General features: G+C 61.5%; 1 protein-coding gene across 2 annotated transcripts; it reads right to left on the bottom strand.

Annotated features, from left to right (window-relative positions):
* Window positions 1-140: 140 nt before the first annotated feature.
* Window positions 141-20,509, bottom strand: STXBP1 (syntaxin binding protein 1). Of its 2 annotated transcripts, none has more exons than XM_086763695.1 (19): window positions 20,339-20,507; window positions 10,343-10,392; window positions 10,114-10,195; window positions 9,668-9,744; window positions 9,417-9,495; window positions 9,217-9,320; window positions 8,261-8,409; window positions 7,945-8,029; window positions 7,617-7,747; window positions 7,208-7,315; window positions 7,032-7,092; window positions 6,383-6,448; window positions 6,201-6,281; window positions 5,931-6,069; window positions 5,704-5,813; window positions 5,449-5,550; window positions 4,219-4,304; window positions 3,804-3,958; window positions 141-1,726 (listed from the first exon to the last, which is right to left on the bottom strand). In XM_086763695.1, the coding sequence occupies exons 1-19, from the start codon at window positions 20,373-20,375 to the stop codon at window positions 1,644-1,646; spliced, it is 1,785 nt and encodes a 594-aa protein (XP_086619821.1). In that variant the 5' UTR covers window positions 20,376-20,507; the 3' UTR covers window positions 141-1,643. The 2 variants fall into 2 exon arrangements, with proteins under 2 accessions (XP_086619821.1, XP_086619819.1); XM_086763693.1 differs by lacking the exon at window positions 141-1,726 and adding an exon at window positions 2,800-2,950 and having other exon boundaries at window positions 20,339-20,509.
* Window positions 20,510-22,727: the final 2,218 nt, after the last annotated feature.

Below are 22,727 nucleotides of genomic sequence, written 5' to 3' on the forward strand. Positions count from 1 at the left end.
TCGAAGGCGCGTCTCTGGCGAATTTGGGCCTCAGCGCACCGGAATCTCTCCCTTGGAGGCGTTTGGGGTGTGGTGACAATATTCCCCCCAGCCTTTCCCTCCCCGGCTGGCCCCCAGCAAGCGGCACGGCACGGCCCAGGTTGCACTGGGGATGGAAATCGCTTTTATTGAGTCACTCGAGTGCTTTACAGAAGAACAGATATACAGAGATGATACACGGTTGTGCTTCAACACTTTCAAACATTTAGATTCCAGTAATCTCAAGGTAAACAAGTTCCAAGACAGACTAGATTATTTTTTTTTTAAACTTTTCCTTTTTGATAAATTATTTTTTTATATAAATAACTGTAACAGAAAAAAAAAATTAATAATAATGTCCAACATACAAGATCCTGAAGCATTTGCATCGCTAAACTGAGAAGGAACTCAAACGGGGCGGGAGGACCAAGGAGGAACCAACGATATCAGTGCAATGATACAGCCTTTGCCCTAAAAATATATATTTAACTTTATGGGCAAGGAACAGACGGGGAGGGAAGGGGGGGGCTAACCACCAACGAGGCAAGAAAGAGAGATTTTGGGGAAGGAAAAAGGGGGTCACAGCCTTCAGAGGGAGAGAACAAAACACCGGACCCCAAAATATCGCAGTGCATCTACCGGCGGGGGCAATCCTCGGGCGTAAAAAGAACAAAAAACCCAACTGAAACCAGAGGTTTGAGTAAATCACTATACACCAAGCTCGGGAGAACGGCACGAGACACAGTCATTAATATACACAGAGTCTGGGGGGGGGCCCGGAGGGTGGCGGGGCCTCGGGGCGACGGCACGCTCGGAAACGCCGCGCCACGGGACGAGACGAGCGGAGCCGGGCGCGGGGCACCCAGCTTCCCTGGGGAGGGATGCAGACCGATATATATATATAAAAATTAAATTTTGGGGGTTTTATATATATATATATATATGCATTTTAAGGAGTACCTGGAGGAGGAGGCCGGGCTGCAGCAGGGCAGGGGAGCCCCCGTGCGAGCCCGCGGGCCCCATCCCCAGGTTTTGACCATTTTTGGTCCCTTTTCACATGGGAACTGCCGCAGCGTGAAGCAGCCCGGGCGCACTCCCCCGCCACCACCGCCCCAAACCCCGCGCCGGATGGGGTCCCGCTGCCACAGCGGACGGTGGCGGGGACGCCCCGGCCCAGGGCAGCGACGCGGCGCTGGGCTGGGCAGCGGCTGGAGCGACGGCGGTGCGTCCGGCCGGCCGGCCACACAGGACCCCACCGAGGAGCCAAACTTTTGGAAAAAGAATTTTTTTCTGTTATTTTTTGTATTCGCTAGCGATGGGTTACTCAGCAGCGAGCTCCCGGGCGCTCCGCACAGCCGCAGCTACAGATATATAGATTTTTTTTTTCTTTTCCTCTTTTAAACACAATGCATCAGTTTTCTTAATATTTTTTTTTTTTGTCTTCGGCTCTCGTCCCCTCCCTGTGGATAAAATGAGATGGGGGAAGGCGGCGGGAGGGGAGGGGGGGTCAACACAAGAACAAGAGAAAGCTGGGCCGGGCTGGGGCGGGGTGCGGGGTCGCACCCCGGGTCGGGCGCCCGCTGGGAAAGGTGAATTCGGCATCGACTCGGCGGCGGCGTTTCCTTTTAACTGCTGCTTTCCTCCTCTGTTTTATTGAGTTTCTTCAGCGTGTCCAGCAGTTTCTGTGGGGTGAGGATGTGCGTGGACCCTGTGGGGGGGGGGCAGAGGAAAAGGAAGGCGGGGCATCAGCGACGGTTTTGGGAGGCCCCCCCCCTCCACCCTGTTGCGCCCCGGTGGAAATGCTTGCAAGAAAAATGTAGGTCCATGGGGTGGGGTGAGGATAACAGGAAAGGAAGGGAAAAGGAGAAATGAAGGCGATGGATGGAGCTGGGTGGGATGCGGCGGGGGGCCAGGAGGTGCCCAGGCAGCCGAGCCATGGCTGGGGGGGGCTCCTGGCCCACTGGGGATGCGGGAGGCGGTGGCCAAAAAGCCACGGAGGCGCACGGGGCGGGAGGTGAGGCAGCAGCCGGGCAAGGAGGGACCTTCTGGGGGTCTTCCCAGGGGATGGCTGGGGGAACGGGTGGGAAGGGAGGAAAAGGGCTCCCGTCTCCTGCTGCCCCTCGCTCGGTGGGTCCCCGGCACGGCACGGGTGGCAGCTCCCAGGCCGGGCAGCCTCCCCGGCTCGGCGCGGAGCCAACGCACGGCACCGGTGGCTCACGACGGGTCTCACGGGCGGCTGAACCCCGGCACAGGGTACGGGGGGGTCTGCAAGGTCGGGGGTCTCCTGCCCATCCAAGGGCACCAAGCGCCACAAGAGCAAACCTGAGCTTTCCCATCAGCTCAGGATTTCGGCCCCATCGCACCCCGGAGCTCGCGGGGGTCACGGCGGCGCCCAGCCTTCACCGCGGGGAACGAGAGGAGCCAGCACCGGGGTCTGCGCCGTGCGCCCACCGCTCTCCCCCAGGCACTGAACCCCGCTGCGGGCAGCACCCCGGGGTGCTCTGACCCCCTGCCCGGCCCCGGGACGCCTCTGCCAGGCGGGCAGGACCCCGACCCGCCGCCCCCGGCCCCTCCGGGAACTCATGGCATGAAGGAGGCGGCCGGGTCCGACCGAGAGATATGGCAGAGGGATGATGGAGCGGTGCCGGATGCTTTTCCACCTGTTAGGAGGAACTGCAAGCATTTTCTTATCAGAGAACCAAACGGAAACACAACCCAAAATAATAATTAAAGAGAAGAGGAATGGAAGAATCAAAGAAAACCCTTCGGGGAGGAAGAGTTTCTTTTTCATTAGTAAGCTGCCTTTACTTGGTTTCTTTGGCTCACTCCATTGCTGGAGCCTGATCCTCAAATGATACCCTAGTAGAGTCCCTGAAGTCGGGGTGCCTCAGGTCCATGAGAAATTTGGTGGGAGTGAGAATGTGAGTAGAACCTGCGGGAGAACAGAGCGGGGCTGATGGCTGCGCCAAGACCCCTCCCTCCAACCCCCATTTTTCGGGGCAAGGAAGGACGCGGTTGGCAGCCGGAGCGTCATAGGCGCATGCAGGGGACGGGGTCCCCGGTGAGAGGCGGGATGAGATAGGCGAGAGGCGGGATGGAGCTGGGCGGTGGCCGGGGGACACCGGGGGCTGCGGGAGGTGATGGAGAGGGGCTGCTGCTCCCAGGGGAACACAAGGAGCAGGTGAGATGCCGGCAAAAGGCTCTGCCAGGCACCCCAGGCAAGAATCCAGGGACCAGATGAGACGGTGAGGGGCTCTTGCCCCTGCCCTACAAGGTGTGGATCCGGCTGTGCATCCCCAGGGGAATTTTGGGGACCTCAAAGCTCCTTGCTAACATCTGGCAGGGTTTCCACCACGTCCTCCACAGAGGGGAGCGCAGCCCGAGCACACGACGCACATCCCAGTGCGCGCCCACCGCACGCCACGGCTGGCGTGCCGCGTTGCGCACCTCTTTATTTTGTTTTTTTAATTTCTGTAATGATCCCGAGGACGAGCGTGCAACACGGGTGCGACAGGAGGAGTTTGAGCTGCAAAACCCCCTTCCCTTCCACCCAGCTCTGCTTGAACAAAACCAGCCAGGGAGAGGAAAAACGGGAGCAAAACTGGTGAAGGATGGAGGGACACACCCTGTCCCCAGGGAGGGGGACACATGGGTGACAGCGGGCGGCAGATTTTTCCCACGCAGCTCCTGTTCCCGCAGCCGGGGACTGGCGAGGTGGTGGAGGGAGCGTGGGATGAGCAGCCAGCGCGACGGGGCGCGGGGTCCGGCCCCGGCCCCCCACTCACCTATTAGCACTTCCCACTTGCCGCTGGCTTGTGTCACCTCGTAGGCGCAGCGCATCTCGTTCATGCTGACGCCGCCCAGGATGAAGATGATGAGGCGGGGGCCACTTCGGTACTCGCCGGGGGCCTTGTTCTTGTGCCAGTGGCCGTAGCGGGCACTAGAGGGAGAGGAAAAGGATGAAGGATGGGCATGAGGCCACATCTTAACTAAATCACATGTTAATTAGCTCCCAAATTGCCGCCAGAGTGGGTAAAGTCCAATTTTCCAGCCATGAGCGCTGCTCGCCGTTACGGGTAGGGAAACCGAGGCACAGGATGACGCACGATGGCAGAGCAGCTCCCAGACCCGCTGCAGGCGAGGGATGGGTGCGGATGGCACCCATAGGTGCCAACGTAGAGGGGAGGGTGCGGTACCCACCTGACGGCAGTGGTGCTGAAGGAGGCGGAGGAGCGGGTGGAGATGTAGGGGTAGTGCTTGGTGTCCAGCTTGTCGTCGATGGCATCCTGCGGGCAGAGAGCCCCGGGCCAGGGTCAGCGAGGAGCCAGGCACGGCCCCCTGGCCCGGGAACCCCTCTGCGGGGCTGAGCCAGCAGGATTGGCCCAACCAGGCCAGTATTAATTTGCATAGATTTGCATATATTTGCATGGTATTATTTGGGAATAATTTGGCTGTTTCCATGCAATAGGAGGGGAGGAGGGTGGTGCTGGGCTGCTGCAGGGCAGGGGCAGCACAGGGGGGCTGCAGCACGGGGATGGGGTGATGCTCACCCTGTGCTCGCGGGTGTCTGGGGGGGTAGGGTACAGGGAGGAGAGCCCAAACCACTTCTTTATAGGAAGTTTAAGGGCATGAGCTGAACCGGAGGCTTTACACCTGCGATCTGCTCCTGGGATAAGGGCCCTGCGCTCCATTTCGTGGCTGATGGAGGGGTGGTCAGTGCTGTCTGGGAGATGTGGTTGCCCTGGGTACTCCCCTCAGGTCCTGAGGAGCAGGTTTAGGGGTGCCTAAAGCCATCCTGGGAGGGCATCGCCAGGGCTGTGGTGGAGAGGAGCCATGTGCTTTTGGGAATCGAGGGAGCTGCGGCTCTGCTTTTCATCAGCACCCAGGAGCAGAGGTGGCACTGAACTGCAGTGAGGTACCCATCCCCAAAGTGTGGCTCCAGGCTCTGTCTGCCTGAGCAGGAGGGAAATGTCTGTGTTGGGGAGCAGTTTTGGTGTGGGGGATCCCCTGCCTCTCGGCAAACCCCAGGAGGTTGGGAGGGAGCTGGTCAAGAGCTCGTGGGGCAGCTCCCGTGGGCACAGGCAGGGAGGAAGGGCGCCATGTCCAAACCCGGCTCGGCTGGGACACGGGCGACGCTGCCACGAGGCCACCCAGCCATGCCTGTCGTGAGGCACAAGGAGCACCCGGTCGGTCACTGCGTTTCATATTGCGGGGATGCCGTGCCAGCCCGGACGGGGCTGTGCATCCCACCCGGGGCCAGCGTGCACGTGGGGGCCAGGAAAACCTCCCAGATCATCCCAACCTGGCTGGAACTGCCGGCAGTGAGCAGCCTGGAGGGCGCGTGGCGGGGAGAGGTGTCAGGGCTGGGGCTGGAAGCAGCCAACGCCAAGGTCTCCGCTCCGTCCCCCATCCCCGTCCTTGCTGGCTCACCTCCATGATGTCCTTAATGACGGGGGTCCATCGGGAGAGCTGGTAGGTCTGCTCGCTGATCCGCTCCTTCCGCTCCGGCTTGCTGCGGCGACGCAGGGTGGACTGGGCAGAAAGAGCACAGGGACACCCTGAGACACGGGGGCTCCGGCGGTGGGAGCAGCATCCCAGAGGGGTACCCGGTTCCCGCAGCCGAGCAGGCGCCGCGGCCTTCCCGCGGGGTACAGAGGGCTGCGGGGAGATGGGGGGGACACTCACGTCTGTGATGATGGGCACCCCAAGGTGGGCCATGTTGGTGATGATCTCGCTGTCCTCCGCTGGGATCTGAGCGTGCTGGATCAGCTTGTTCAGGTTCTCCTCGGTGATACCTGCAAACGCAACGGGGAGAGGGGGTCCTCCTGAAAAATGCCTCCCGGTGCGGGGACAGCCCCTCCGTTGTCACCTTAGGACACCTGGGCCCACTCCTGCCCAGCTCTCCTCCTCACCGTTCTTCAGGAAGATGTAGAGCAAGATGATGCGGATCTTGTCGTAGGTGCTGACGTTCCCATCCAGCAGGATGGGGACGATGGCCCTCATGGGGTCCTTGATCTTCTCGCCTTCAGCATCGGTGCCCATGGCCAGGTCCTGCAGAGAACGCACACGCTCATCACCCCTCAACCCATGGCTCAGCGCTGAGCCGTGGGGCAGGAGCTGCCGGCCCCGGTTGTCCCCATGGGGATGTGGGGGGAGGGATGTGGGGCTGGGGGAGCTGCTACCTGTTCGACTCTGCAGAGCTTGTCCACTGTGCCCTGGTAGTGCTTCATGCAGTCCTCAGCCAGGTGCAGGTGGGTCGAGTACTGGGGAAACACAGGCGCTGCGGTCACTGTGGTGGTGGCAGGTCCCCGTGCCACCAACCCAGCCTCTTCCCACGGACATCCCCCTCCCCACCTCCTCGTACCTTGCTGAGCTCCTTCTGGTACTGCGGCATCTTCTTCAGCATCTGGGACAGGTCTCTCATGGTGGTCTGCGAGGGAAGGGGACGTGGTCACTCACCCTCGGGGACTTAGAGACCACAAGCAGAGAGGGGAACGGCCCTGCCAAGGACTTCTGTCCCCATGCAAGCCCCTCGCAGGGGTTCGGTGACGCCTGCCATGGCATTGCTGAGTCTCCTCCGCTGCGGCTGAGGGGCAGGGAGGGGGGTCGGCAGCTCTGCAAACTGGAATGCTGGGAGGAGATACCCTCCCAGGACCTTCCTCTGGGACCCTCAGGGTGAAGCTGAGATGGTGCTTTCAGCTTCTGGCCACGTGTTTCCCCACCAAGGTCCCCTTGCTGCCACCAACCCGGGGTCTCCGCAAGGGAACCGGCTGGGGACCTTGTGGGAGGTGCACGGGGCAAACGGACCCCCACGGCGAGGTGCTCTCCCAAGGTGTCCCGTTGCCCCAGTCCCGGGCGTAGGGCTGGCACCCCGCAGCCATCCCCCCCCCCGTCAGGGACCTGAGAACCCCTGGCCCTTTGCAGAGGTGTCCCGAAGAGGCTCCGCCACATGCCAGCCCACGGCCGAGCCCCCCAGGTGCCCGTCCCCAGCTTGGCGGGTGCAGTCAGGTCACCTTATCGCCGGTGTTCATCCTCTTGCTCGAAGAAAACTCCTTCAGGGACCTGGTCACCTCCCTGGGGAGAGGAGGAGGGCAGAGCTGTCAGCGGGGAGGGGGCCCAGGCAGCGGGGCGGGTGGCGATGCCCAGCCCATGTCCCACCCCGCTGGCCAACCGCCGCAGGGGCACTCACTGGGACACCTCGGCGATGTGTTTGTGGCGCAGGGTGACCCACAGGTCGTCGTCCTCATCCAGGAGAACCTCCTTAATCCGGGCTTCCCCGATGCCGCTCGTCTCGTACCTGGGGAGAGGACAGGGAGCGTGACGGCGGGGACGGGGCTGGGGGGCACACGGTCCCCTCGCTGCCTGGGCTCTAGCGGAGTGGGGGGACATGGGGGCTCTGCCAGCAGTGGCATGACGTTATTTCAGCTGGGTTTCACGTCTCGCCTTCTTGTACCTCTGCAATTGCTCAGTTTTGGGAAGGGGACAAGGGTTGAAGGGTAAAAAAGCCCCTTTTTTGCACCAATCCTGCCCGTCACAGCTGCCAGCTTCCAACTTGTGGGGGTGCAAGGGGTCGCGGGGACGGCAGCGCCCGCACTCACTTGTAGACGTCGTTCTCGATGGGCAACAGGTCGTAGCTCATGGCCTGGAAGGTCAGCTCGTGCAGCACCGGGGAAGCCGGGTCGAAGCCCCGGTCCAGGATGAGGAGCTGGGAGCGAGCCTTGTCTGGACCCTGCGGAGCCGGAGGGGAAGGTGTCAGCGGGGGGACCAGGGGCTCATCCAGCCCCACAGGTGGTCGGGGGAAGCCGGGCCCATTTCGGGGTCCCCGCTGCAGCTCTGCAAGTGCCGCGTGGGTGGTGGAGCTGGAGCGAAGCATCACCCATCGCCTGAGCATCCTCCCCCGGGGCTGCCGGCACCGTCCCCGCTCACCTCGCCCATGGTGGGGTCATCAGCCTTGTAGGCGTCCAGCTTGTCCTGGATGAGCTGCGCCAGCATGGCGTTGTCCTTGTAATCCCTGGAGGAGGCGGGAGGAGAGGTCAGCATCCCCAGGGAGCCGGAACGGGATGGGGAGGAGCGGCTGGTTTCCCTGGTGTCCCTGTTTCTCCCTCTCACGGGAGAGGAGGGACCTGAGCAGGTTGCGTTGCCTCTTCCCACCTCTCCTGGGGGTGCTCCCCTTTGCCTTGGTGCCGCTTGGATTTTAGCCTCCCACCCCCCCAGGGAGGGGTGCAGAGCGCGCTGCCCTTACCCCCGGTAGCGCACGGCTGGGTACTCCTTCAGAGTGGCGCACAGCGTGGCGATCTGCTCTGCCAGGCGCTCCAGGATGGGGTTCTTCATCTGGGCCTTGTGGGGGCTGTAAAAGCTTTGGAAGGAGTCGGCCGAATCCAGGGAGTAAACCTGGGAGGTGCGGTGGGAGGGAGGTTAGAGGGGGGGACGCCCGGCCCTGCAGGACGCCCTCCTGAACCAATGTCCTCGTTCCACCCTGGATGAAGGTCCCCAGCCGAGCTTGGGACCGGGCAGTGGAGCTCAGTGACACTGAGGGCCTCCCCGGGGCTTTGGGCTGCCAGCTCTGGACCCTGATGGGACCCCCCCTTCCCCAGCTCCGGCTCCCCATCCATGTGTAGACCCCAGAGGAGGTGGGCGACCCCTTGTCCGCAGCAGTCACCTGCTCCTAGGCAGGGAACGAGAGACCTGGGGACAAGCGGGGACACGCTGCTCCCTGGCCGTGCCACCAGTAAAGACCAGAAGCCAGTCTGGCTGGGCGTGAGGATGCCAAGAGTCCATCTTCCACCTCTTTTCTCCCCAGAAATGCTGCAGCTCAAAGGGTCAATGGCACCCAGCACGTCCCACACCACTTGTCCCCCTTGTCCCCATGTCCCCAGCATGGGCCAGCTCCCCAGTGCCCTTGGCTGGGGGCAGTGCCGGGGTGGGTGGTGCAGAGCTGGCCAACGTGGCCGCCGGCACAGGGCCAAGGCGTGGCACACGCTAAATCCCCCGTGGCGGATCAGCCCCGAGAAGTAATCGAAGCAGACAGGGAGGAAGAGCGGAGCGGGAGGCGAGGAGCTGGCCGGGGGAGAGGGGCGTGTGGCGGCTTCAGGGGCTCCCACACAAACCCATGATGGGCTGGAGAAGGACCCGGAGCATCCCAAGGCCACCCCATCCCCTGGGCCACCTCGGCGGGGACAGTCCCCAGCCCGGCCTCACCTGGGACTCGGAGGGGAGGAAGGCAATGTTGATCTCCGTCAGGGTTTTGATGACCTTGGCAGCGCGGGATTTCACCAGCTCGTTGAAGAGGGCGTCGGGGCAGGCTGCGAGGGGAGGAGGAGGACGAAGGTTGTGCTCAGCATCCCTCCATCACCCCCGCTCGCACGCGTTTGGGTGATGGGGACCCTCTGGGTACTCACAGTCGGTGAAGAAGACGTGGGCAGCTCTGTACTTGGAGGTGGGGGGATCCTTGAAGTCATTGATGAGGGAGTGGATGGACTGCAAGAGAGAAGGGACCAGCCGTGCTGGGCAGGGTGGCACCGCTGCAGGGTCACCCACGGTCCCCGCTCCTGGCACAGCGCGAGCTTGGCAGAGCCAAGATGCCACCCCAGGGTGGGCACCCCTCTGCCTCCCCCGGGCCAGAGGCCGTACCCCTGCACCGCGCACCCACCTTCTCAGAGGGGGTGATGAGATAGACGGCCTCCAGGCTGGGCAGTGGCTCCCGGCGCTTGTTGATGTCTTCCACGACTGGGGGGAGAAAAACGGGGGCCGTGGCAGGGACGGGCGCAGGCAGGGGCACTCGGCTGCGCGGGGTCGTTGAATATCCCCAGGCGGCGCAAGACCAGCCCTGCCAACCCCTCTGTGGTCCAAAACGTCCCCAGTTGGACAGCTGTCCCACCTCACCCCATCTGCGGGCTGAGGGAGGCTGTGACGCATCGCCCTGCATGGGGACAGTGGTCTACGGGCAACGGGAGGTTGCGTCTCCATCCCAAGCGGGATGGAGCTGGGTGAGGGCCGTGCCACCGCCTTGACTGGCTCGTGCCAGCCTGGAGATGGCTTTGCAGGTCCCCTGGTCCCGGGGAGGGTCTGCCCTTCCCGCAGGGAGCGGACACTCACTTGTTATGCCCTCCGTCATGATGTCGGTCATCTTGCAGCAGGAGGAGAGCATGCGCATGCTGAGCTGGTCCACCACCAGCACCTGCGGAGAGGGGTGGTGAGCTGGGAACTGCCCTTCCCCAGCCCCTCCCCACCTTGGGGGGGTCCCTGCTTGCACCTACCCCCTTCCCCGCTTCCTCCTCCCCAACCCTCCTCCTCCTCTCCTGTCCCCCCAGGGTTGGGCGCTCACCTTCCATTCGCCCTTCTTCTTCACTTTCCGGATCACATCGTGCATAATCTCTGCAAGAGAGGGAGCACGAGGCGGGGGTGAGCACCCCAAGTCCCCCCCTGTAGCACCCCGGGGCCCGTCAGCAGCAGCAGGGCCTGCACCGGGGGTACAGAACCCCCCACCCGTGTGCAGGGCCACATCCAGCCCTGCTCCCCCCTGTGACTTTCCAGGGGATGGGGGGTGGTTTTGGGGTACCCAAGGGGGGGCAGTCACCCCCCCAGCCCTGTTTCACTCCCATGACACTAAGAGACAGAGCCCACGCCAGCGGGGTGCCCCGGGCTGGCAGAGGGTCGGGGTGTCCCTCTGGGGAGCATGGGGGCCACCCCACACGTCTCGGCCCTAATCCGAAGCGCCAGGAAAACAACAGCGGCTTAAGAGCTCCTTTTAGAAACAAGAATCAAGCGGCCTGAGCCTGTCCCTTGTAATCCCCCGCAATCCCATTTCGCCTCCCGTGGCCGCTGCGTTTACGCAACCGGGCGGGACGGCGGCACCCGCGGGTGTCCCCGGCGCCCCAGGGACCCCTCGGGGTCCATATTGCCTTGGACACACCATGTCCATATCTGCCCCGGGCTGCTCCCCGTGGGGTGCAGGACGGGGCCACGTGAAGAGGTGGCCCCAGCAGCGGGACGGGGATGTCGCCGTTCGGGGCTGGGTTGCAGGAATTGGGTTTCAGAACAGGTACTCGCCGAAACATCTGTGTTGGGGGACACGAGGTGCCCGCCGAACCCTGCAGGTCCCCTTTTGACCCTGGTGTGTGAACCATCACCCTCCGCAGAGCAGGGACATGGGATGGAAATGCCCAATTAAAAATTAAAACCCAATTAAGAAACGTTTCCAAATTTGGAAACAGGGGAGGTGCGGGGAGCCCATCGTTGAGGGCGTCACCCCGCCAGCCTCACCCTTGGGACCCTTCCCCTGTGGGAGTGACCCCTGGTCCCCCGGGTAAAACTCAATTTGGGTTTATATGGGGCAGTTTGGGGCCTAAATTTGTCCCCTTTTTTAGAATAAGGCTTGAGGGAAGTGTTGAGAGGGGACCGCCCTGGGAGCACCCAGCCCTAGGGACTCCCACTTTGGGGTGATGCTGAACTGGGGCAAACCACCCCGTCTTCCCAGCTCTCCCACTCCCTAGGGATTCGCACGGGTACGAACGGCTCGGGGCTGGTCTGTCTGTCCTGCTGTAAAATTTGGGAGGGGGCTGTTCCTACCGCTGCACATCCATCTCCTTCCCAGAGACATCGGCCTTGGGGGAGCCCCAGGAGGATGCTGGCCAGGAATTCGGGGTCCTGCCTGCCTGTGGTCACATCCCTTGGCCTCTCTGTCGGTGAAGGGGGTGCAGGGCACCTCTGGGCCATGGGGAGGGGATGAAGGATGACCGGGTACAGCTGGGGCGTGAATCCAGGTCACCCACGCAGAACAAAAAGAGACAATTGCAGGCCGTGTCCCGGGTCCTGCTCTCCGGTCCTCAGAGCAGGGCCAGGACAGCGGGATTGCTGGCGCATCCCTCCTCCTCCTCCTCCTTCCATTACTCACTTTTGGCTCCTTCCCTGGAGCAAGGATCCAGGAATAGCAGCGTGTTTACCAGGCAGCACGCACGTGCCCTCCGTCCCGCACCAACCACCTCCACGGCCAAACCCTGGGGAGCAAAACACCGGCGGCCGTGCCGGTGCCCCGCGCGCCGGGAGGCGATGCCGGCCGGGAAGGGGTCAGGGTGTGAGCAGCCGGAGGGAAATCCTGCCCCTGCGACAAAAATGTGGCTTTGCTCCGGGGCCGGGAGGGGAAGGAAGGAAGGGGGCTGGGAAGGAGCGTCCCGGGGCCCAGCGGAAGGTGCCCTCCATGCAAAGGTTCCTGCGGCGCGGTCGGCGCGGCGTTCCCAGCACCCTCCAGTTTGCTGTGGGGGACAGGGAGCCCAGAAAGGGCACCCCAAGGAGCCACCTTGGCCAGCCATGAGCTTGTCCTCGCCGGGGCAGCTGCTGCGGGGGACATTTTGTCCTCAAAGCCTTGCTTTTCAGGGAGGAACTCTCTTTCACATGTGTACGGGTTGAGCTGGACGTGTGCAACGGGGGGAGCTGGGCCCCTCCCAGTGCAAAAAGGGCAGAGCTGGAGCCCCTCTGCTGTGAGGCCAGGCTGGGAGAGCTGGGGCTGTTCAGCCTGGAGAAGAGGAGGCTCCGGGGAGACCTGAGAGCGGCTCCCAGTGCCCAAAGGGGGCTGCAGGAAAGGTGGGGAGAGACTCTTCAGCAGGGCCTGTTGGGATAGGACAAGGGGTGATGGTTTTAGACCAGAAGAAGGTAGATTCAGACTGGATATAAGGAAAAAAAAATTATGCTAAGGGTGGTGGAGCCCTGGAACAGGTTGCCCGGAGAGGTGGTGGATGCCCCATCCCTGGAAACATTCCAAGCCAGGTTGGCCGGGGCTCTGAGCAACCTGATCTGGTTGGAGATGTCCCTGCTCCTTGCAGGAACTAGATGACCTTAAAGATCCCTTCTAACCCAAACTATTCTGTGATTCTATAAAGTCTGGGATTAGTGTCACATTCGGAGACGTGGCCATGACCTGCATCTCCTGGGTGTCCTTGCAGCAGCCATTAAACCCCCAGGCCAGGGAAGAGCAGTCCGTTAGCTCTTGGGTGGACCAAGAGGGCAACGTGAAATGCTGCAGGTGGCCAGGGCTGGCATGGAAAGAGGGAAGATGTGGGGATTTTGAGGTGAAAAGGTGCAGATGTACAAGGGTACAGCTGCTCCCTGGGGCTGTTTTGGCTAATGCGGCTGCTCACTGCGGCGCTGGGGCTGCCGGGCAGGAGGTGAGAACATGGGGACGGACACTGAGCGTTTGGCCAAGGCCAGGGCTGAGAAGATCCCAGAAGCTAAGAAGATCCCAGGCAAAGGCATGCCAGCACATATGAGCTATCCAGGACGAGCGATGCCAGGGAAGGCATCCTAGAGCCCATTCCGCACTCAGGAAAAGCTCTAGGATCAGTAAGAGACTCCCAGGACCTCTGGTCCCCAAGGTCCTCAAGTCAAGCCTGGCTGCCTTCTGGGAAGCGATGCTCTCCCATCCCTGCACTAGCAGGTCAGGTGTCACCACCCGTGTCCCCACACAGTCTGGCCAGCCAGAGTTTTTGGGCTCTAACGTCAGCTGGTGACACTCACAGTAAAGCTTTTCATCTTCGAGACAAACCAAGTTTCAGGGAAAAAAAACCTAACACGTATGCGTATCTCATCCAGTGCCTCCAACACTTGGCTTGCCTGGACCTACCACCTTGCATCTGTTTCCTTCAGGCTGGAAGAACTTTAATTACAATTTCTACCGAGAACAGACAATGCAGACAGCTCTGGACTTATCCTCCAGTGTAGAGCCCACATCAGTGCCTACGGATGAGTAAGCACACCTCACCCACAGATGGAGGACCTCCAGCGCTCTGGAGTAATATGGTCTTCAAAGTGCCATCACGCAGATGACATGCTCGAGAGTGACCACCTCCCCCAGCCCACCACCTGCAGTCTGGCTTGTCCTCGGAGTGACGCGTGCCATGAAAATGACCCACTGCATCATTCTCAAGCAGGGCCAGACGCTGGTGACACGGTGGCCTAGTAGGACTCAAGCCCATACGTCACTCTGAGAGGCTTAGCCCACGTTATTTATACCGAGCTGACTGGGCAGCCTTTCTCCAAGCCTCAAAGCGACCAGCCCCACATCTCCAACTGGTTCTGAGGAAAGAGAGACCAATCCTGCCATCGCTTGTGCCCAATGCGCAGCCTTGTGCCCCAAGCCCATTATCCTGCTTCAGAAAGAGCTTGAACGAACAGCCCTGACCTCCACGGGTTGGTGAAAGCAGTAAAACCTTGTCCTGGCCGCCCTGGAGCACCATGATGGTGAGGGATGCCAAAGCCAGGGAATATTTCTGCTCTAGCGATGGCCAAGCCCTTCCCAGCCTGATGTGGTAAGGGAAGATAGAGTGGCTTCACGGATGGGAAACAGGCTGTCGGAGTTGCCCAAGGTCCGACAGCAGACGGGTGCTCCTCACCACAGGCTCTTCCCTGTCACTGGCAGGGCTCAGTCCTTTCACTCTCCTCACGCATCTTCTGCTTTGGGATCCAAAATCTCAGGGCAGCTCTGGAGAGCCGGATCACAGAAATCCACGGTGAGGTTTGCTTGAGACCCACTTCTCTTAAAAAGCTGTCAAGCTGCATCTCCAAGACGAGCATGTTTGGCTTGGGGTTGGCTTGGCAACTGCTTTTGTGCCAGTTCATTAACTAATTGCCTAAGATGATGTGAATGTTACATGGATACAACCACATCTGGATGTAGTGGAGCATGTATCCACCTCTGAACGTCCTCAGCTAGGAATTTCCAGGTGCCAACGTATCATCCCCAAGCAGTTCCCAATAAAACGGGCTTTATGGACCAGAGGATGGCAGAGAGGCCATCAACCCCGTTCAGGACAGAGAGAATAACTTCATTTACAGGAGGCAAAGCTCAGCTGATGTCCTTCACTGCGGCTAAGAGCCATCTCAGGGATGACCTGAGTCTGGAGACCACTGTGTCCATAAACCAAGCAAATCTCAAACATCTCCCCTCCAGCCGTTCATGTCCTATTTTTCTCACTGGATTATTTCTGGTGCCCACCTGGAAGACCTCAGCCTTTCTGGAGGACACATTCCTCAGGTAGGAACCTGCTGGTGGTGCAGCCCAGGTGCCGTTCAGCTGCACGGGCGGAATTGCCCAGGCTTAGCTTCATCCCTTCCTCCCCGACCCCAGATGAGATGAACTTTGCTATTTTCACATCCAGAGCGGCGCCGCACGCCTCCCTCGCGGCCGCTGGTGAAACGTGCCACGTGCCGAAGCCACGCTGTGCGGTATTTGTGCTACGCCGGGGAGTGCTGCTCTGCTGCTGGGGCTCTAGCTCCGAGGATTAGTCACAGTAATCATAGTAACCTGTGGTTAATTCCTCCTTCTCCTATTTGCATTGCTCTCATGAAGGATGTACGTATTTATATCTGCCGGCCAAAGCCATGGGAAAGCTGCGTAGCCTAGAGAGAAGGAGGACAGAGACCTGGAGGTCTTAAATTCTAGGAATTGAGTAACACACCCAAAAGGAAGTAAGGGAAAGGAAACGCATGCTCGTGCCCATGAACCGCTCTCCTTGACTGCACTGGGGAAACGGGGTAAAATTCACAGGGATTTTCACTGCGGGATCGCTCCTGGCAGAGTTTCCTTGGGTCTGCACAAGGATCTTGCCAATGAGCACAGCTTCTCCATTTGGGTAGAGTCAACAGGCTACAGACCACCTCAGGTCCCTTTTGAAGGCATCACCCTTCACTAATGCTCATCCTCTTCTGCCAGCTGTTTCCATCCCCAGCAGAGCCGCCGTACCTGGCTGTGGGTGGCTGCCGGTGCCACTGGTGTAGCCAGCGTTGGCGATGCTTCAGTGCCAAAAGGAGCCAAGAGCTTTCCCCCAGCAGCGTCCTGGAGGGATGATGACCCTCTCCCAGGAGTAAGTCACGCTCTCCTACACATGTGGCCGTGACTTTTTTGAGCTTGTTCTTCTCTGCCTTGAGCCAAGAGGGAGCAAAACATCAAAAAACCGGGGCTCTTCAGGCTTGGCTCGGTGGAAATCCAGGCTGGGCTGGTCTTCTGTGCCCGTGGGGACACCAGAGACAGGCTGATGTGCGGCTGAGCTGGTGGTCTTTGCTGCTCCCTTCATGGGACAACATCAAACCATCCGATGGGTCCATAAGTGACCCTACAGCACATGTGTCAGTGTGTGTGTACACACGCGTGTGTTACACGGGCGATGTGGAAGCCCATAGGTTAACGCGCCTTCAGCTTGATCTATTTTTGCACTCTCCAAAACACAAGAGCCAAGTTCCTTCCCGCACCATGAGTTGGTGGACGCAGCATCTGCTTCTCAGCGTGCTACGAAAAGCCATGTGATGATGATTCTCCTTTTTAAATGTGTTGACTTTGTGACAAGAGGGAGAAAATCTCTCCTGGGATGTTTTTCCTGATAGGTGCAGGGGAATCAGACCCAGACCTTCATTTTTTTTTTTTTTTTTAAAGAGGGAAAGAGTCTCAGCCCTCTACGTGGGTGGCTTTTTCAACCTTCTTGCACATGCAGACACTGGTGGGTGGGTGTAGACCTGCCAAAGTGAGGTTTGTCACTCTTGGTTACCTTCCACGGTCATCTATGGGCAAGTATTTCTCAGCCCCTGGTGTGGACCACGGTCTGGAGACTGAAATTGCCCCACAGTGTGTGTGAAGGTGAGCCCTGAATTTCGCCAATATTTTTTTTCAAGCTTTTCCAACTTGGAAAATTGGAGGTGAGACAGCTCCCGCCCACGGGGGCTCGAGCACAGAGACCCTCTCCTCACCCAGCCACTTCGCCGGCACGCCGAGCTCATGGCGGGTCTGGAGGCTCTGTCCCCGTGCAGGGAGGAAGAGGAAGATGCAACATCCATCTCCATTCAGAGATGGGCTCGGAGCATCCTCCACAGGTGGCATCTCCCTGTGCCCTCAGCCAAGGGAGGGAGCGGTGAGGTGCCCCGAGCAGCCCAGGTGAGTCAGGCACCGGCAACCTGGCTGCGGGTCCCCAGGGCCCCGGGCTGCGTCCCGAGGCTGGCAGCAGGCCCGCAGCCCTGCCCGTGCCTCCTCCCTGTCCTGGGTCCCTGAGTCATCACATCCCTGCGTGGGCCAGGCAAAGGTGGACCCTCGAGGGGTACAGATGGGGACGCTGAACGACATGGCACGGCAGCGGGCGCTGGAGGTGGATGCTGACGGCCCACCGGACCTCGTCCGGGCAGGATTGAACCGTGGGCTCCTCGGCGTGGCTGCAGTAGGCAGGCACCCGGGCGCAGGCCAGCTCTGCGGGAAGCTGCGTAGGTAAGGATGCTCCAGGGGAGGACGGCTGGTGTCCTGCGGGAGAGGTGTTTTCCTGCTGTCTCTGGAAAGGAGCAGGATGATCCCTTATCCCGGGGCTGCTCTGCTTATCCCATCTGTCCGTGACAGCGACACCAGCAAAAGGAAGCCCTCGGGGAGGTTTCTCTCCTCTTGCAGGTGAAGGGGTCCAGGGGTTTTCAGATCCAGCATCGCCATCCACCACCTCTGTGCCTTGCACCAGCCTGCAGTGGTGGCACGCACCGCACTGGTGTCACCCCTGCAGCACGGCCGTCTTGCCTCCCTGGTGATGGTTCAATGAAGTAAACCCAGCCTTCTCCTCCTCCTCCTCTCCACTGCAGGGTGCTGCAGGAAAGCAGGGACCAGGCTGGGCAGGGGAAGCTCGGGGCAGGCTTCCCCCAGAAGATCCTGGGGCAAGAGAGGACGGGAGGCACGTCCACGCGGTGGGGGGCGAGAGGAAGATTTGGGGATGGGCGTTCTCAGAGGTGGGAACAGCTCCCACGCTCGGGTGGGATTTTTCTAACCAGCACCAGAGCGAAGCGACCGGTTCTCCAGTGGGGTTCCCTGGGAGGTGGGCACAGAGGGAGCAGAAGACACCAGGAGGACCTGGTCCTCGGGCATCGCCGCTGGGGCCGAGCGCACGCAGCTGCGACCCTGGCCAGATGAAAGCCAGTCCTGGAGGGATGCAGCCATGGCGGCTGGATGCTGCGGGAAGGCGCAGGGACAGCCACCCCCCGGCATGCACCCCACGGCTCTGAGGGGCGACAATCGTGTTCTGCCCATCTCCTTGTGACCCTCGCCCACCTCCTCCCACCTCACTGGGGGGGGGCTCCGAAACCCGTCTTGTTACGGCACCAGCTGGTCAGAAGAATAATCCGGGTCTGGAGGGAAGCCAGGGCAGAATGCAGCTCCGGAGGGGGGGCCTGGCAGAGCGAGCCATGGCAACGCGGCAGCATCCTTCCATCCATCCATCCATCCATCCATCCTTGGAATGAGCCCAGCAGCGATACCCTGCCCCAGGGTCGGCCCCAGGCTCAGACCTCTTGCTCCTTCGGAGCGAGCATCTTCTGCTGTGGGTACACCCCCGGGGAATCCCTGCCCCAGAGCAGGCTGGCGCAGTGAGGAGAGCCGGGGAAATCTCCCGTTAGCCGCATCAGCGCCCGGGGAAGGAGGGGAGCTGGGTACCCTGCGGACTGGTCCTAAATGGGGGAACAGCTCCAGCTGAAAACAGCACCCGAAGGCAAGAACTGACCCCACGGAGACCAGGAGCTTCCCACGAGGAGCACCTCGGGTGGGGGGCTGCACCCCGCAGCGTGCTCCTCCGAGGGCCCCGTCCCTCGCTCCTATGCAGCATTCTGCCTGCTCCCTCCTTCCAGCCACCCACGCGTCCCCCATAGCCCCGCCACAGCACTGCTGCCCAGCTACCATTTCAGCCTGGAATTATATTTTTTTTTTGGGGGGGGAGAACAAAGCAGTTTGTTACTAAACCCTGCAAGGAAGGACGGAGCCAGGTTTCCATGATTCCCTGAACCTCCGTGCGGGTGCTCCGTTCCGGCGCAGACAATGAACGGCAATAAGGGACAGGCAGCGGCGCTGGTCTCTGTCCCCCCGCTTTAGCGAGGGCACAGGATGGGGCCCTGCCTGGGGGTGCGTGGCTGGTCCAGCTCCCTCCCCGCTCCCCCAAATAAAACCACCACCCCCCGAAAAGAAAACCCAGCAAAGCACCAGAGCCAGCCTCCCCCCAGCCGATCCTGCAGCAGAAAACACAACGGGGCAGCTCCCTGCCTTTTCCCTTCCATTTTGCAGCTGCCGGGGCTCAAACCCCCAATGCAGCACCCCGGGGGGGGGGGGGGGGGCAAGGATGGCGCAGCCCCCCCACTCCATCCCCGCGGCAGGGGATGGCTGGGAGCACAGCAGGGACACCGATCCAAGGGGATACCCCCCACAAAGCCCCCCATCACCTCCCCCCCCCACACACACACCCGCAGCTGGTGCGGGAGGGATTCGCTGCACAACGTGGGGGCTGCCGGAGCCAAATCCACCCCCCGCAAAAAAAAAAAAAAAAAAAAAAAAAAAAGACACCCGGGCCCGGTTGGCCACGCTGCCACGGAAATAAATCGTGCAAGAGGAGCGGGGAGGGAGGAGGAAGGCTTTCCATGGCTGCGGGGAAGTTTCCACCGTTTCCTGCCCGTTTTGCTCTTGATTAATTATTTTTTTCTTTCTTTTTTTTTTTTTGTAATGCGGAGTTTTTCGGTTTAACGTTGCTACGGGGGAAGGGAGCCGTCACCCCCCCCCCCCCCCTTCCCCAGCCCCGGGTGTTTTGGTGACATCCCCCCCCCGCCATGAAGGCGTTGACAACACCGGCTGCGGCCGGGGGAAGGAGGAAGCGAACCCGGGGCTGTTCCCTCCCCGAAACAGCCCGGGGCGATCGGCCCCCCCGAGGGGGCATGCAGGGCTGGGGGGGGGGGGGGCACAGCCACCTCCGGGAGCGGGGGGGGCGAAGTCACGTCCGGGAATATTAAAATAAAAATTATATACATATATCACCATTAGAGCGGGATTTGCTGCAGACAAAGCCGAGGGGCCCGGGCTGTCAGCGCGGGAGGGGGGGGATTGCTGCACAGCCGGACCCACCCCCCAAGACCCCTCCATGGGGTGGGGGCTCGGTTGGGTTTTCCCGGTTGTGCGATGGGGCGATCGCCCCTCGCCAATTTAGGGAGGCGGGGGAGAGGTGGGGGGAGGCCCCTCGCTTCCTTCTTTACCCCCCCCCACGCTTTTTTTCCACCGCCCCCCCATCTCCTCCCCTCACCACTGCAGAAAAATTCCAACTCTCTCAAAACCCCCCGCAAAAAACAAACCAAACAACCAACCAACCAAAAAATAAAAAAAAAATTAAAAATCCGGAAGGAGGCAGCAAGCCCGATTCCCGCCCCCCCCACCGGGGTGTGCCCCCCCCCGCCCCGAGGGTCCGTATTGCCCACCCGCAGCATCCCCCCACCCGCGGGAAGGGGAAGCCGCCCCCCCGCCGCAGGGTGCGCAAGCAGCGCGGCCGGACGCGGATCTTACTTTCTCCCACCACAGCCTTCAGTCCGATGGGGGCCATGTCTCCGTGCCGGGGGGGGTCCGCAGCGGCCGCGGAAGGGGTTTTGTGGGGGGGGGGTGTCACACACACAGAGCCGGGCGAGGCTGCGGGCGCCGGGCGGCGCAGGGATGCGGAGGGAGGGAGGGAGCGGGGCGGAGGGGAAGGGAGGGGGAGAACGGGCGGGGGGGGGGTCAGCGGGCTCCGGCGGCGGCGGCCGCGCTCAGCTGACTGCGCGGAGGGGCGGGGCGGGGGGGGGCGGGACGCGCGTCACCCCGCGCCGCCCCGCGTCATCCCCGCGCCACCTCCGCGCAGCGCCGCAGCGCCCTCTTGTCCTCGGCGTCCCCCCCTCACCCAGCATTCCCCCCTCCCACCCAGTATCCCCCCCTGCTTACACCTAGCATCGTCGCCCCGCACCCAGCACCCCCCCCTCCGCACCCAGCATCAGCCCCTTTGCACCCAACATCCTCCCCTGCACCCAGGATCGCCCCCCTCCGCACCCAGCATCACACTCGCTTGTACCCAGCATCGCCCCCCTTGCACCCATCATGGCCCCCCCGCACCCAGCATCAGCCCCCTTCCACCCTGCATCCCTCCCCCGCACCCACCATCCCCCTCCCTTGCATCCAGCATCCCCCTCCCCGCATCCAGTACCACCCAGTATGCCCATCCTGCATGCAGCATCCCTCTCCTTGCACCCAGCATCACCCCCCCACACCCCCCAACACCCCCCTCCTTGCACCCAGCACCCCAGGGCTGCAGCATCTGCTTGTTGGGACAGGCCCTCGCAGGACAGCGGGGTCCCCATGGCATGTCAGGCTTATCTTGCAGCAAAATATCCCCCCCCCCCCCCACCCCGACCCCAAATTGCGGGGGGTGCAGACACCCCGTGGCCACCTTGCCGTGGGGCTGTAAGTCCCGGGAGCAAAGGCTGCGACACCTGGCACAGCAGGCACCCTGCTGCCGCTGCGGGGGGGGGGGGGGGGTTCCGCTCCGAGACGAGGGGATCAGTGGGTTCCTGCGCTCCCCCTTCCCAAGCCTGGGCAGGGTGCGATGGGGCGAAGGGGGAAAAACGGGAAAGGAGGTGGGAAAGAGCATGATGCCGTGCCTGCAGGTACGGTTATATATTTTAATCTAGACATATTTTATATATATATATAGCGTACACACGGCCACCCCGTCACTTAGAGGCGGGCCAGGACAGGGGGTGCCTGGGGACACAGGACAGCAAAGGGACATCGTCTGGAGGGACAACGGGGTGACGAGGGCCTGTGCTCCAGCGCAGGTTCCCAGCAGCCCCAGGCCGGGGGGACGTGCGTCTCCGTGCTTTGCTTGAAAACCTGTTCTCGCCGACACTTCTTTAAAAACAACCCGGAGCTGGGTTTGCCAGAGCCGCCGGACTCTGCCAGCCACAGGCTATAAATACCAGCGGGCTATTTCGGAGCGAGGTATTTATACCACGCTCCCATCTCCCCGTCAATCTTCCCAGCATCGCTTGTCTGCGGGCAAAAACACAGCACGCGTACGGAGCCGCCGGGTGAGCGGGACCTGGTCCCCGCGGTGTCCCCTCAGGGATGCCTGGCTCCCCGGCGGCCACCGGGTTCTCTTGCATCCATCACATCTGGCAGAAAAAAAAAATAAAATAAAATAAAGAATTGAAGAATGACACTTGCTTCATTCGGAAAATCAGCAAGAAAACCTCGACCGTCCCACTCGGCAGGGCTTGAGGTGAGCGCTGGGACGGCAGGGACAGAGACGTCCCACTGGTGATGGGGTGGGGAGAGGGCTGCTCGTGGGAAGGGGGTGACCATCAGGGGGAGGGGGTGAGGCTGTGGCTGCTCCTCTTGCTCCGTCCTGCGCTGGCTTGGTCCGAGTGAGGTGAATTGGGGCGGCCGTCCAGCTTGACCTGTAAGAAATCGGAGGGAGCTGGCTGAAGCTGGTTTTCCTCAAAGACAAGGAACTGAGGGAGAGATGATGTGGGAGATGCTTCCCCAGGCAGCCCTGGGGCCACATCCCAATCCTTGCTGGCCCTCCCCTAAGGCAGCCCGGCTGGGAGGCCTTGCTCTGGGCTTTTTCAGCCCCGAAAGCTCCGTTGAAAACCGTCAAGATGCTGGAAGTGGGTTTAACTGGGAGAAATGGGGATGTCCCCCAACCCCCCTGAGTCCTGGGGCTGGGGCTTGGGAGCTTCTGCAGAACTGTGTGAGCCCTGGGGCTGGTCCTCTCCTCCAGAGCCCCGCAGAGGGGGAACCCCCCCCAGGCTTCGTCCCACTGCGGGGTGCACCCATCCTCAGGGGGTGTGAAATAAGGAGGCTGCTTCCACCCCCACCCAAATGACTGGTCCCCGGGGCCGGGAACGGGTCCCTGGGGAAGGTGGCT

This window comes from Chlamydotis macqueenii, chromosome 20 (assembly GCF_036417535.1).
Source record: "Chlamydotis macqueenii isolate bChlMac1 chromosome 20, bChlMac1.mat, whole genome shotgun sequence".
Lineage (NCBI taxonomy): Eukaryota > Metazoa > Chordata > Aves > Otidiformes > Otididae > Chlamydotis > Chlamydotis macqueenii.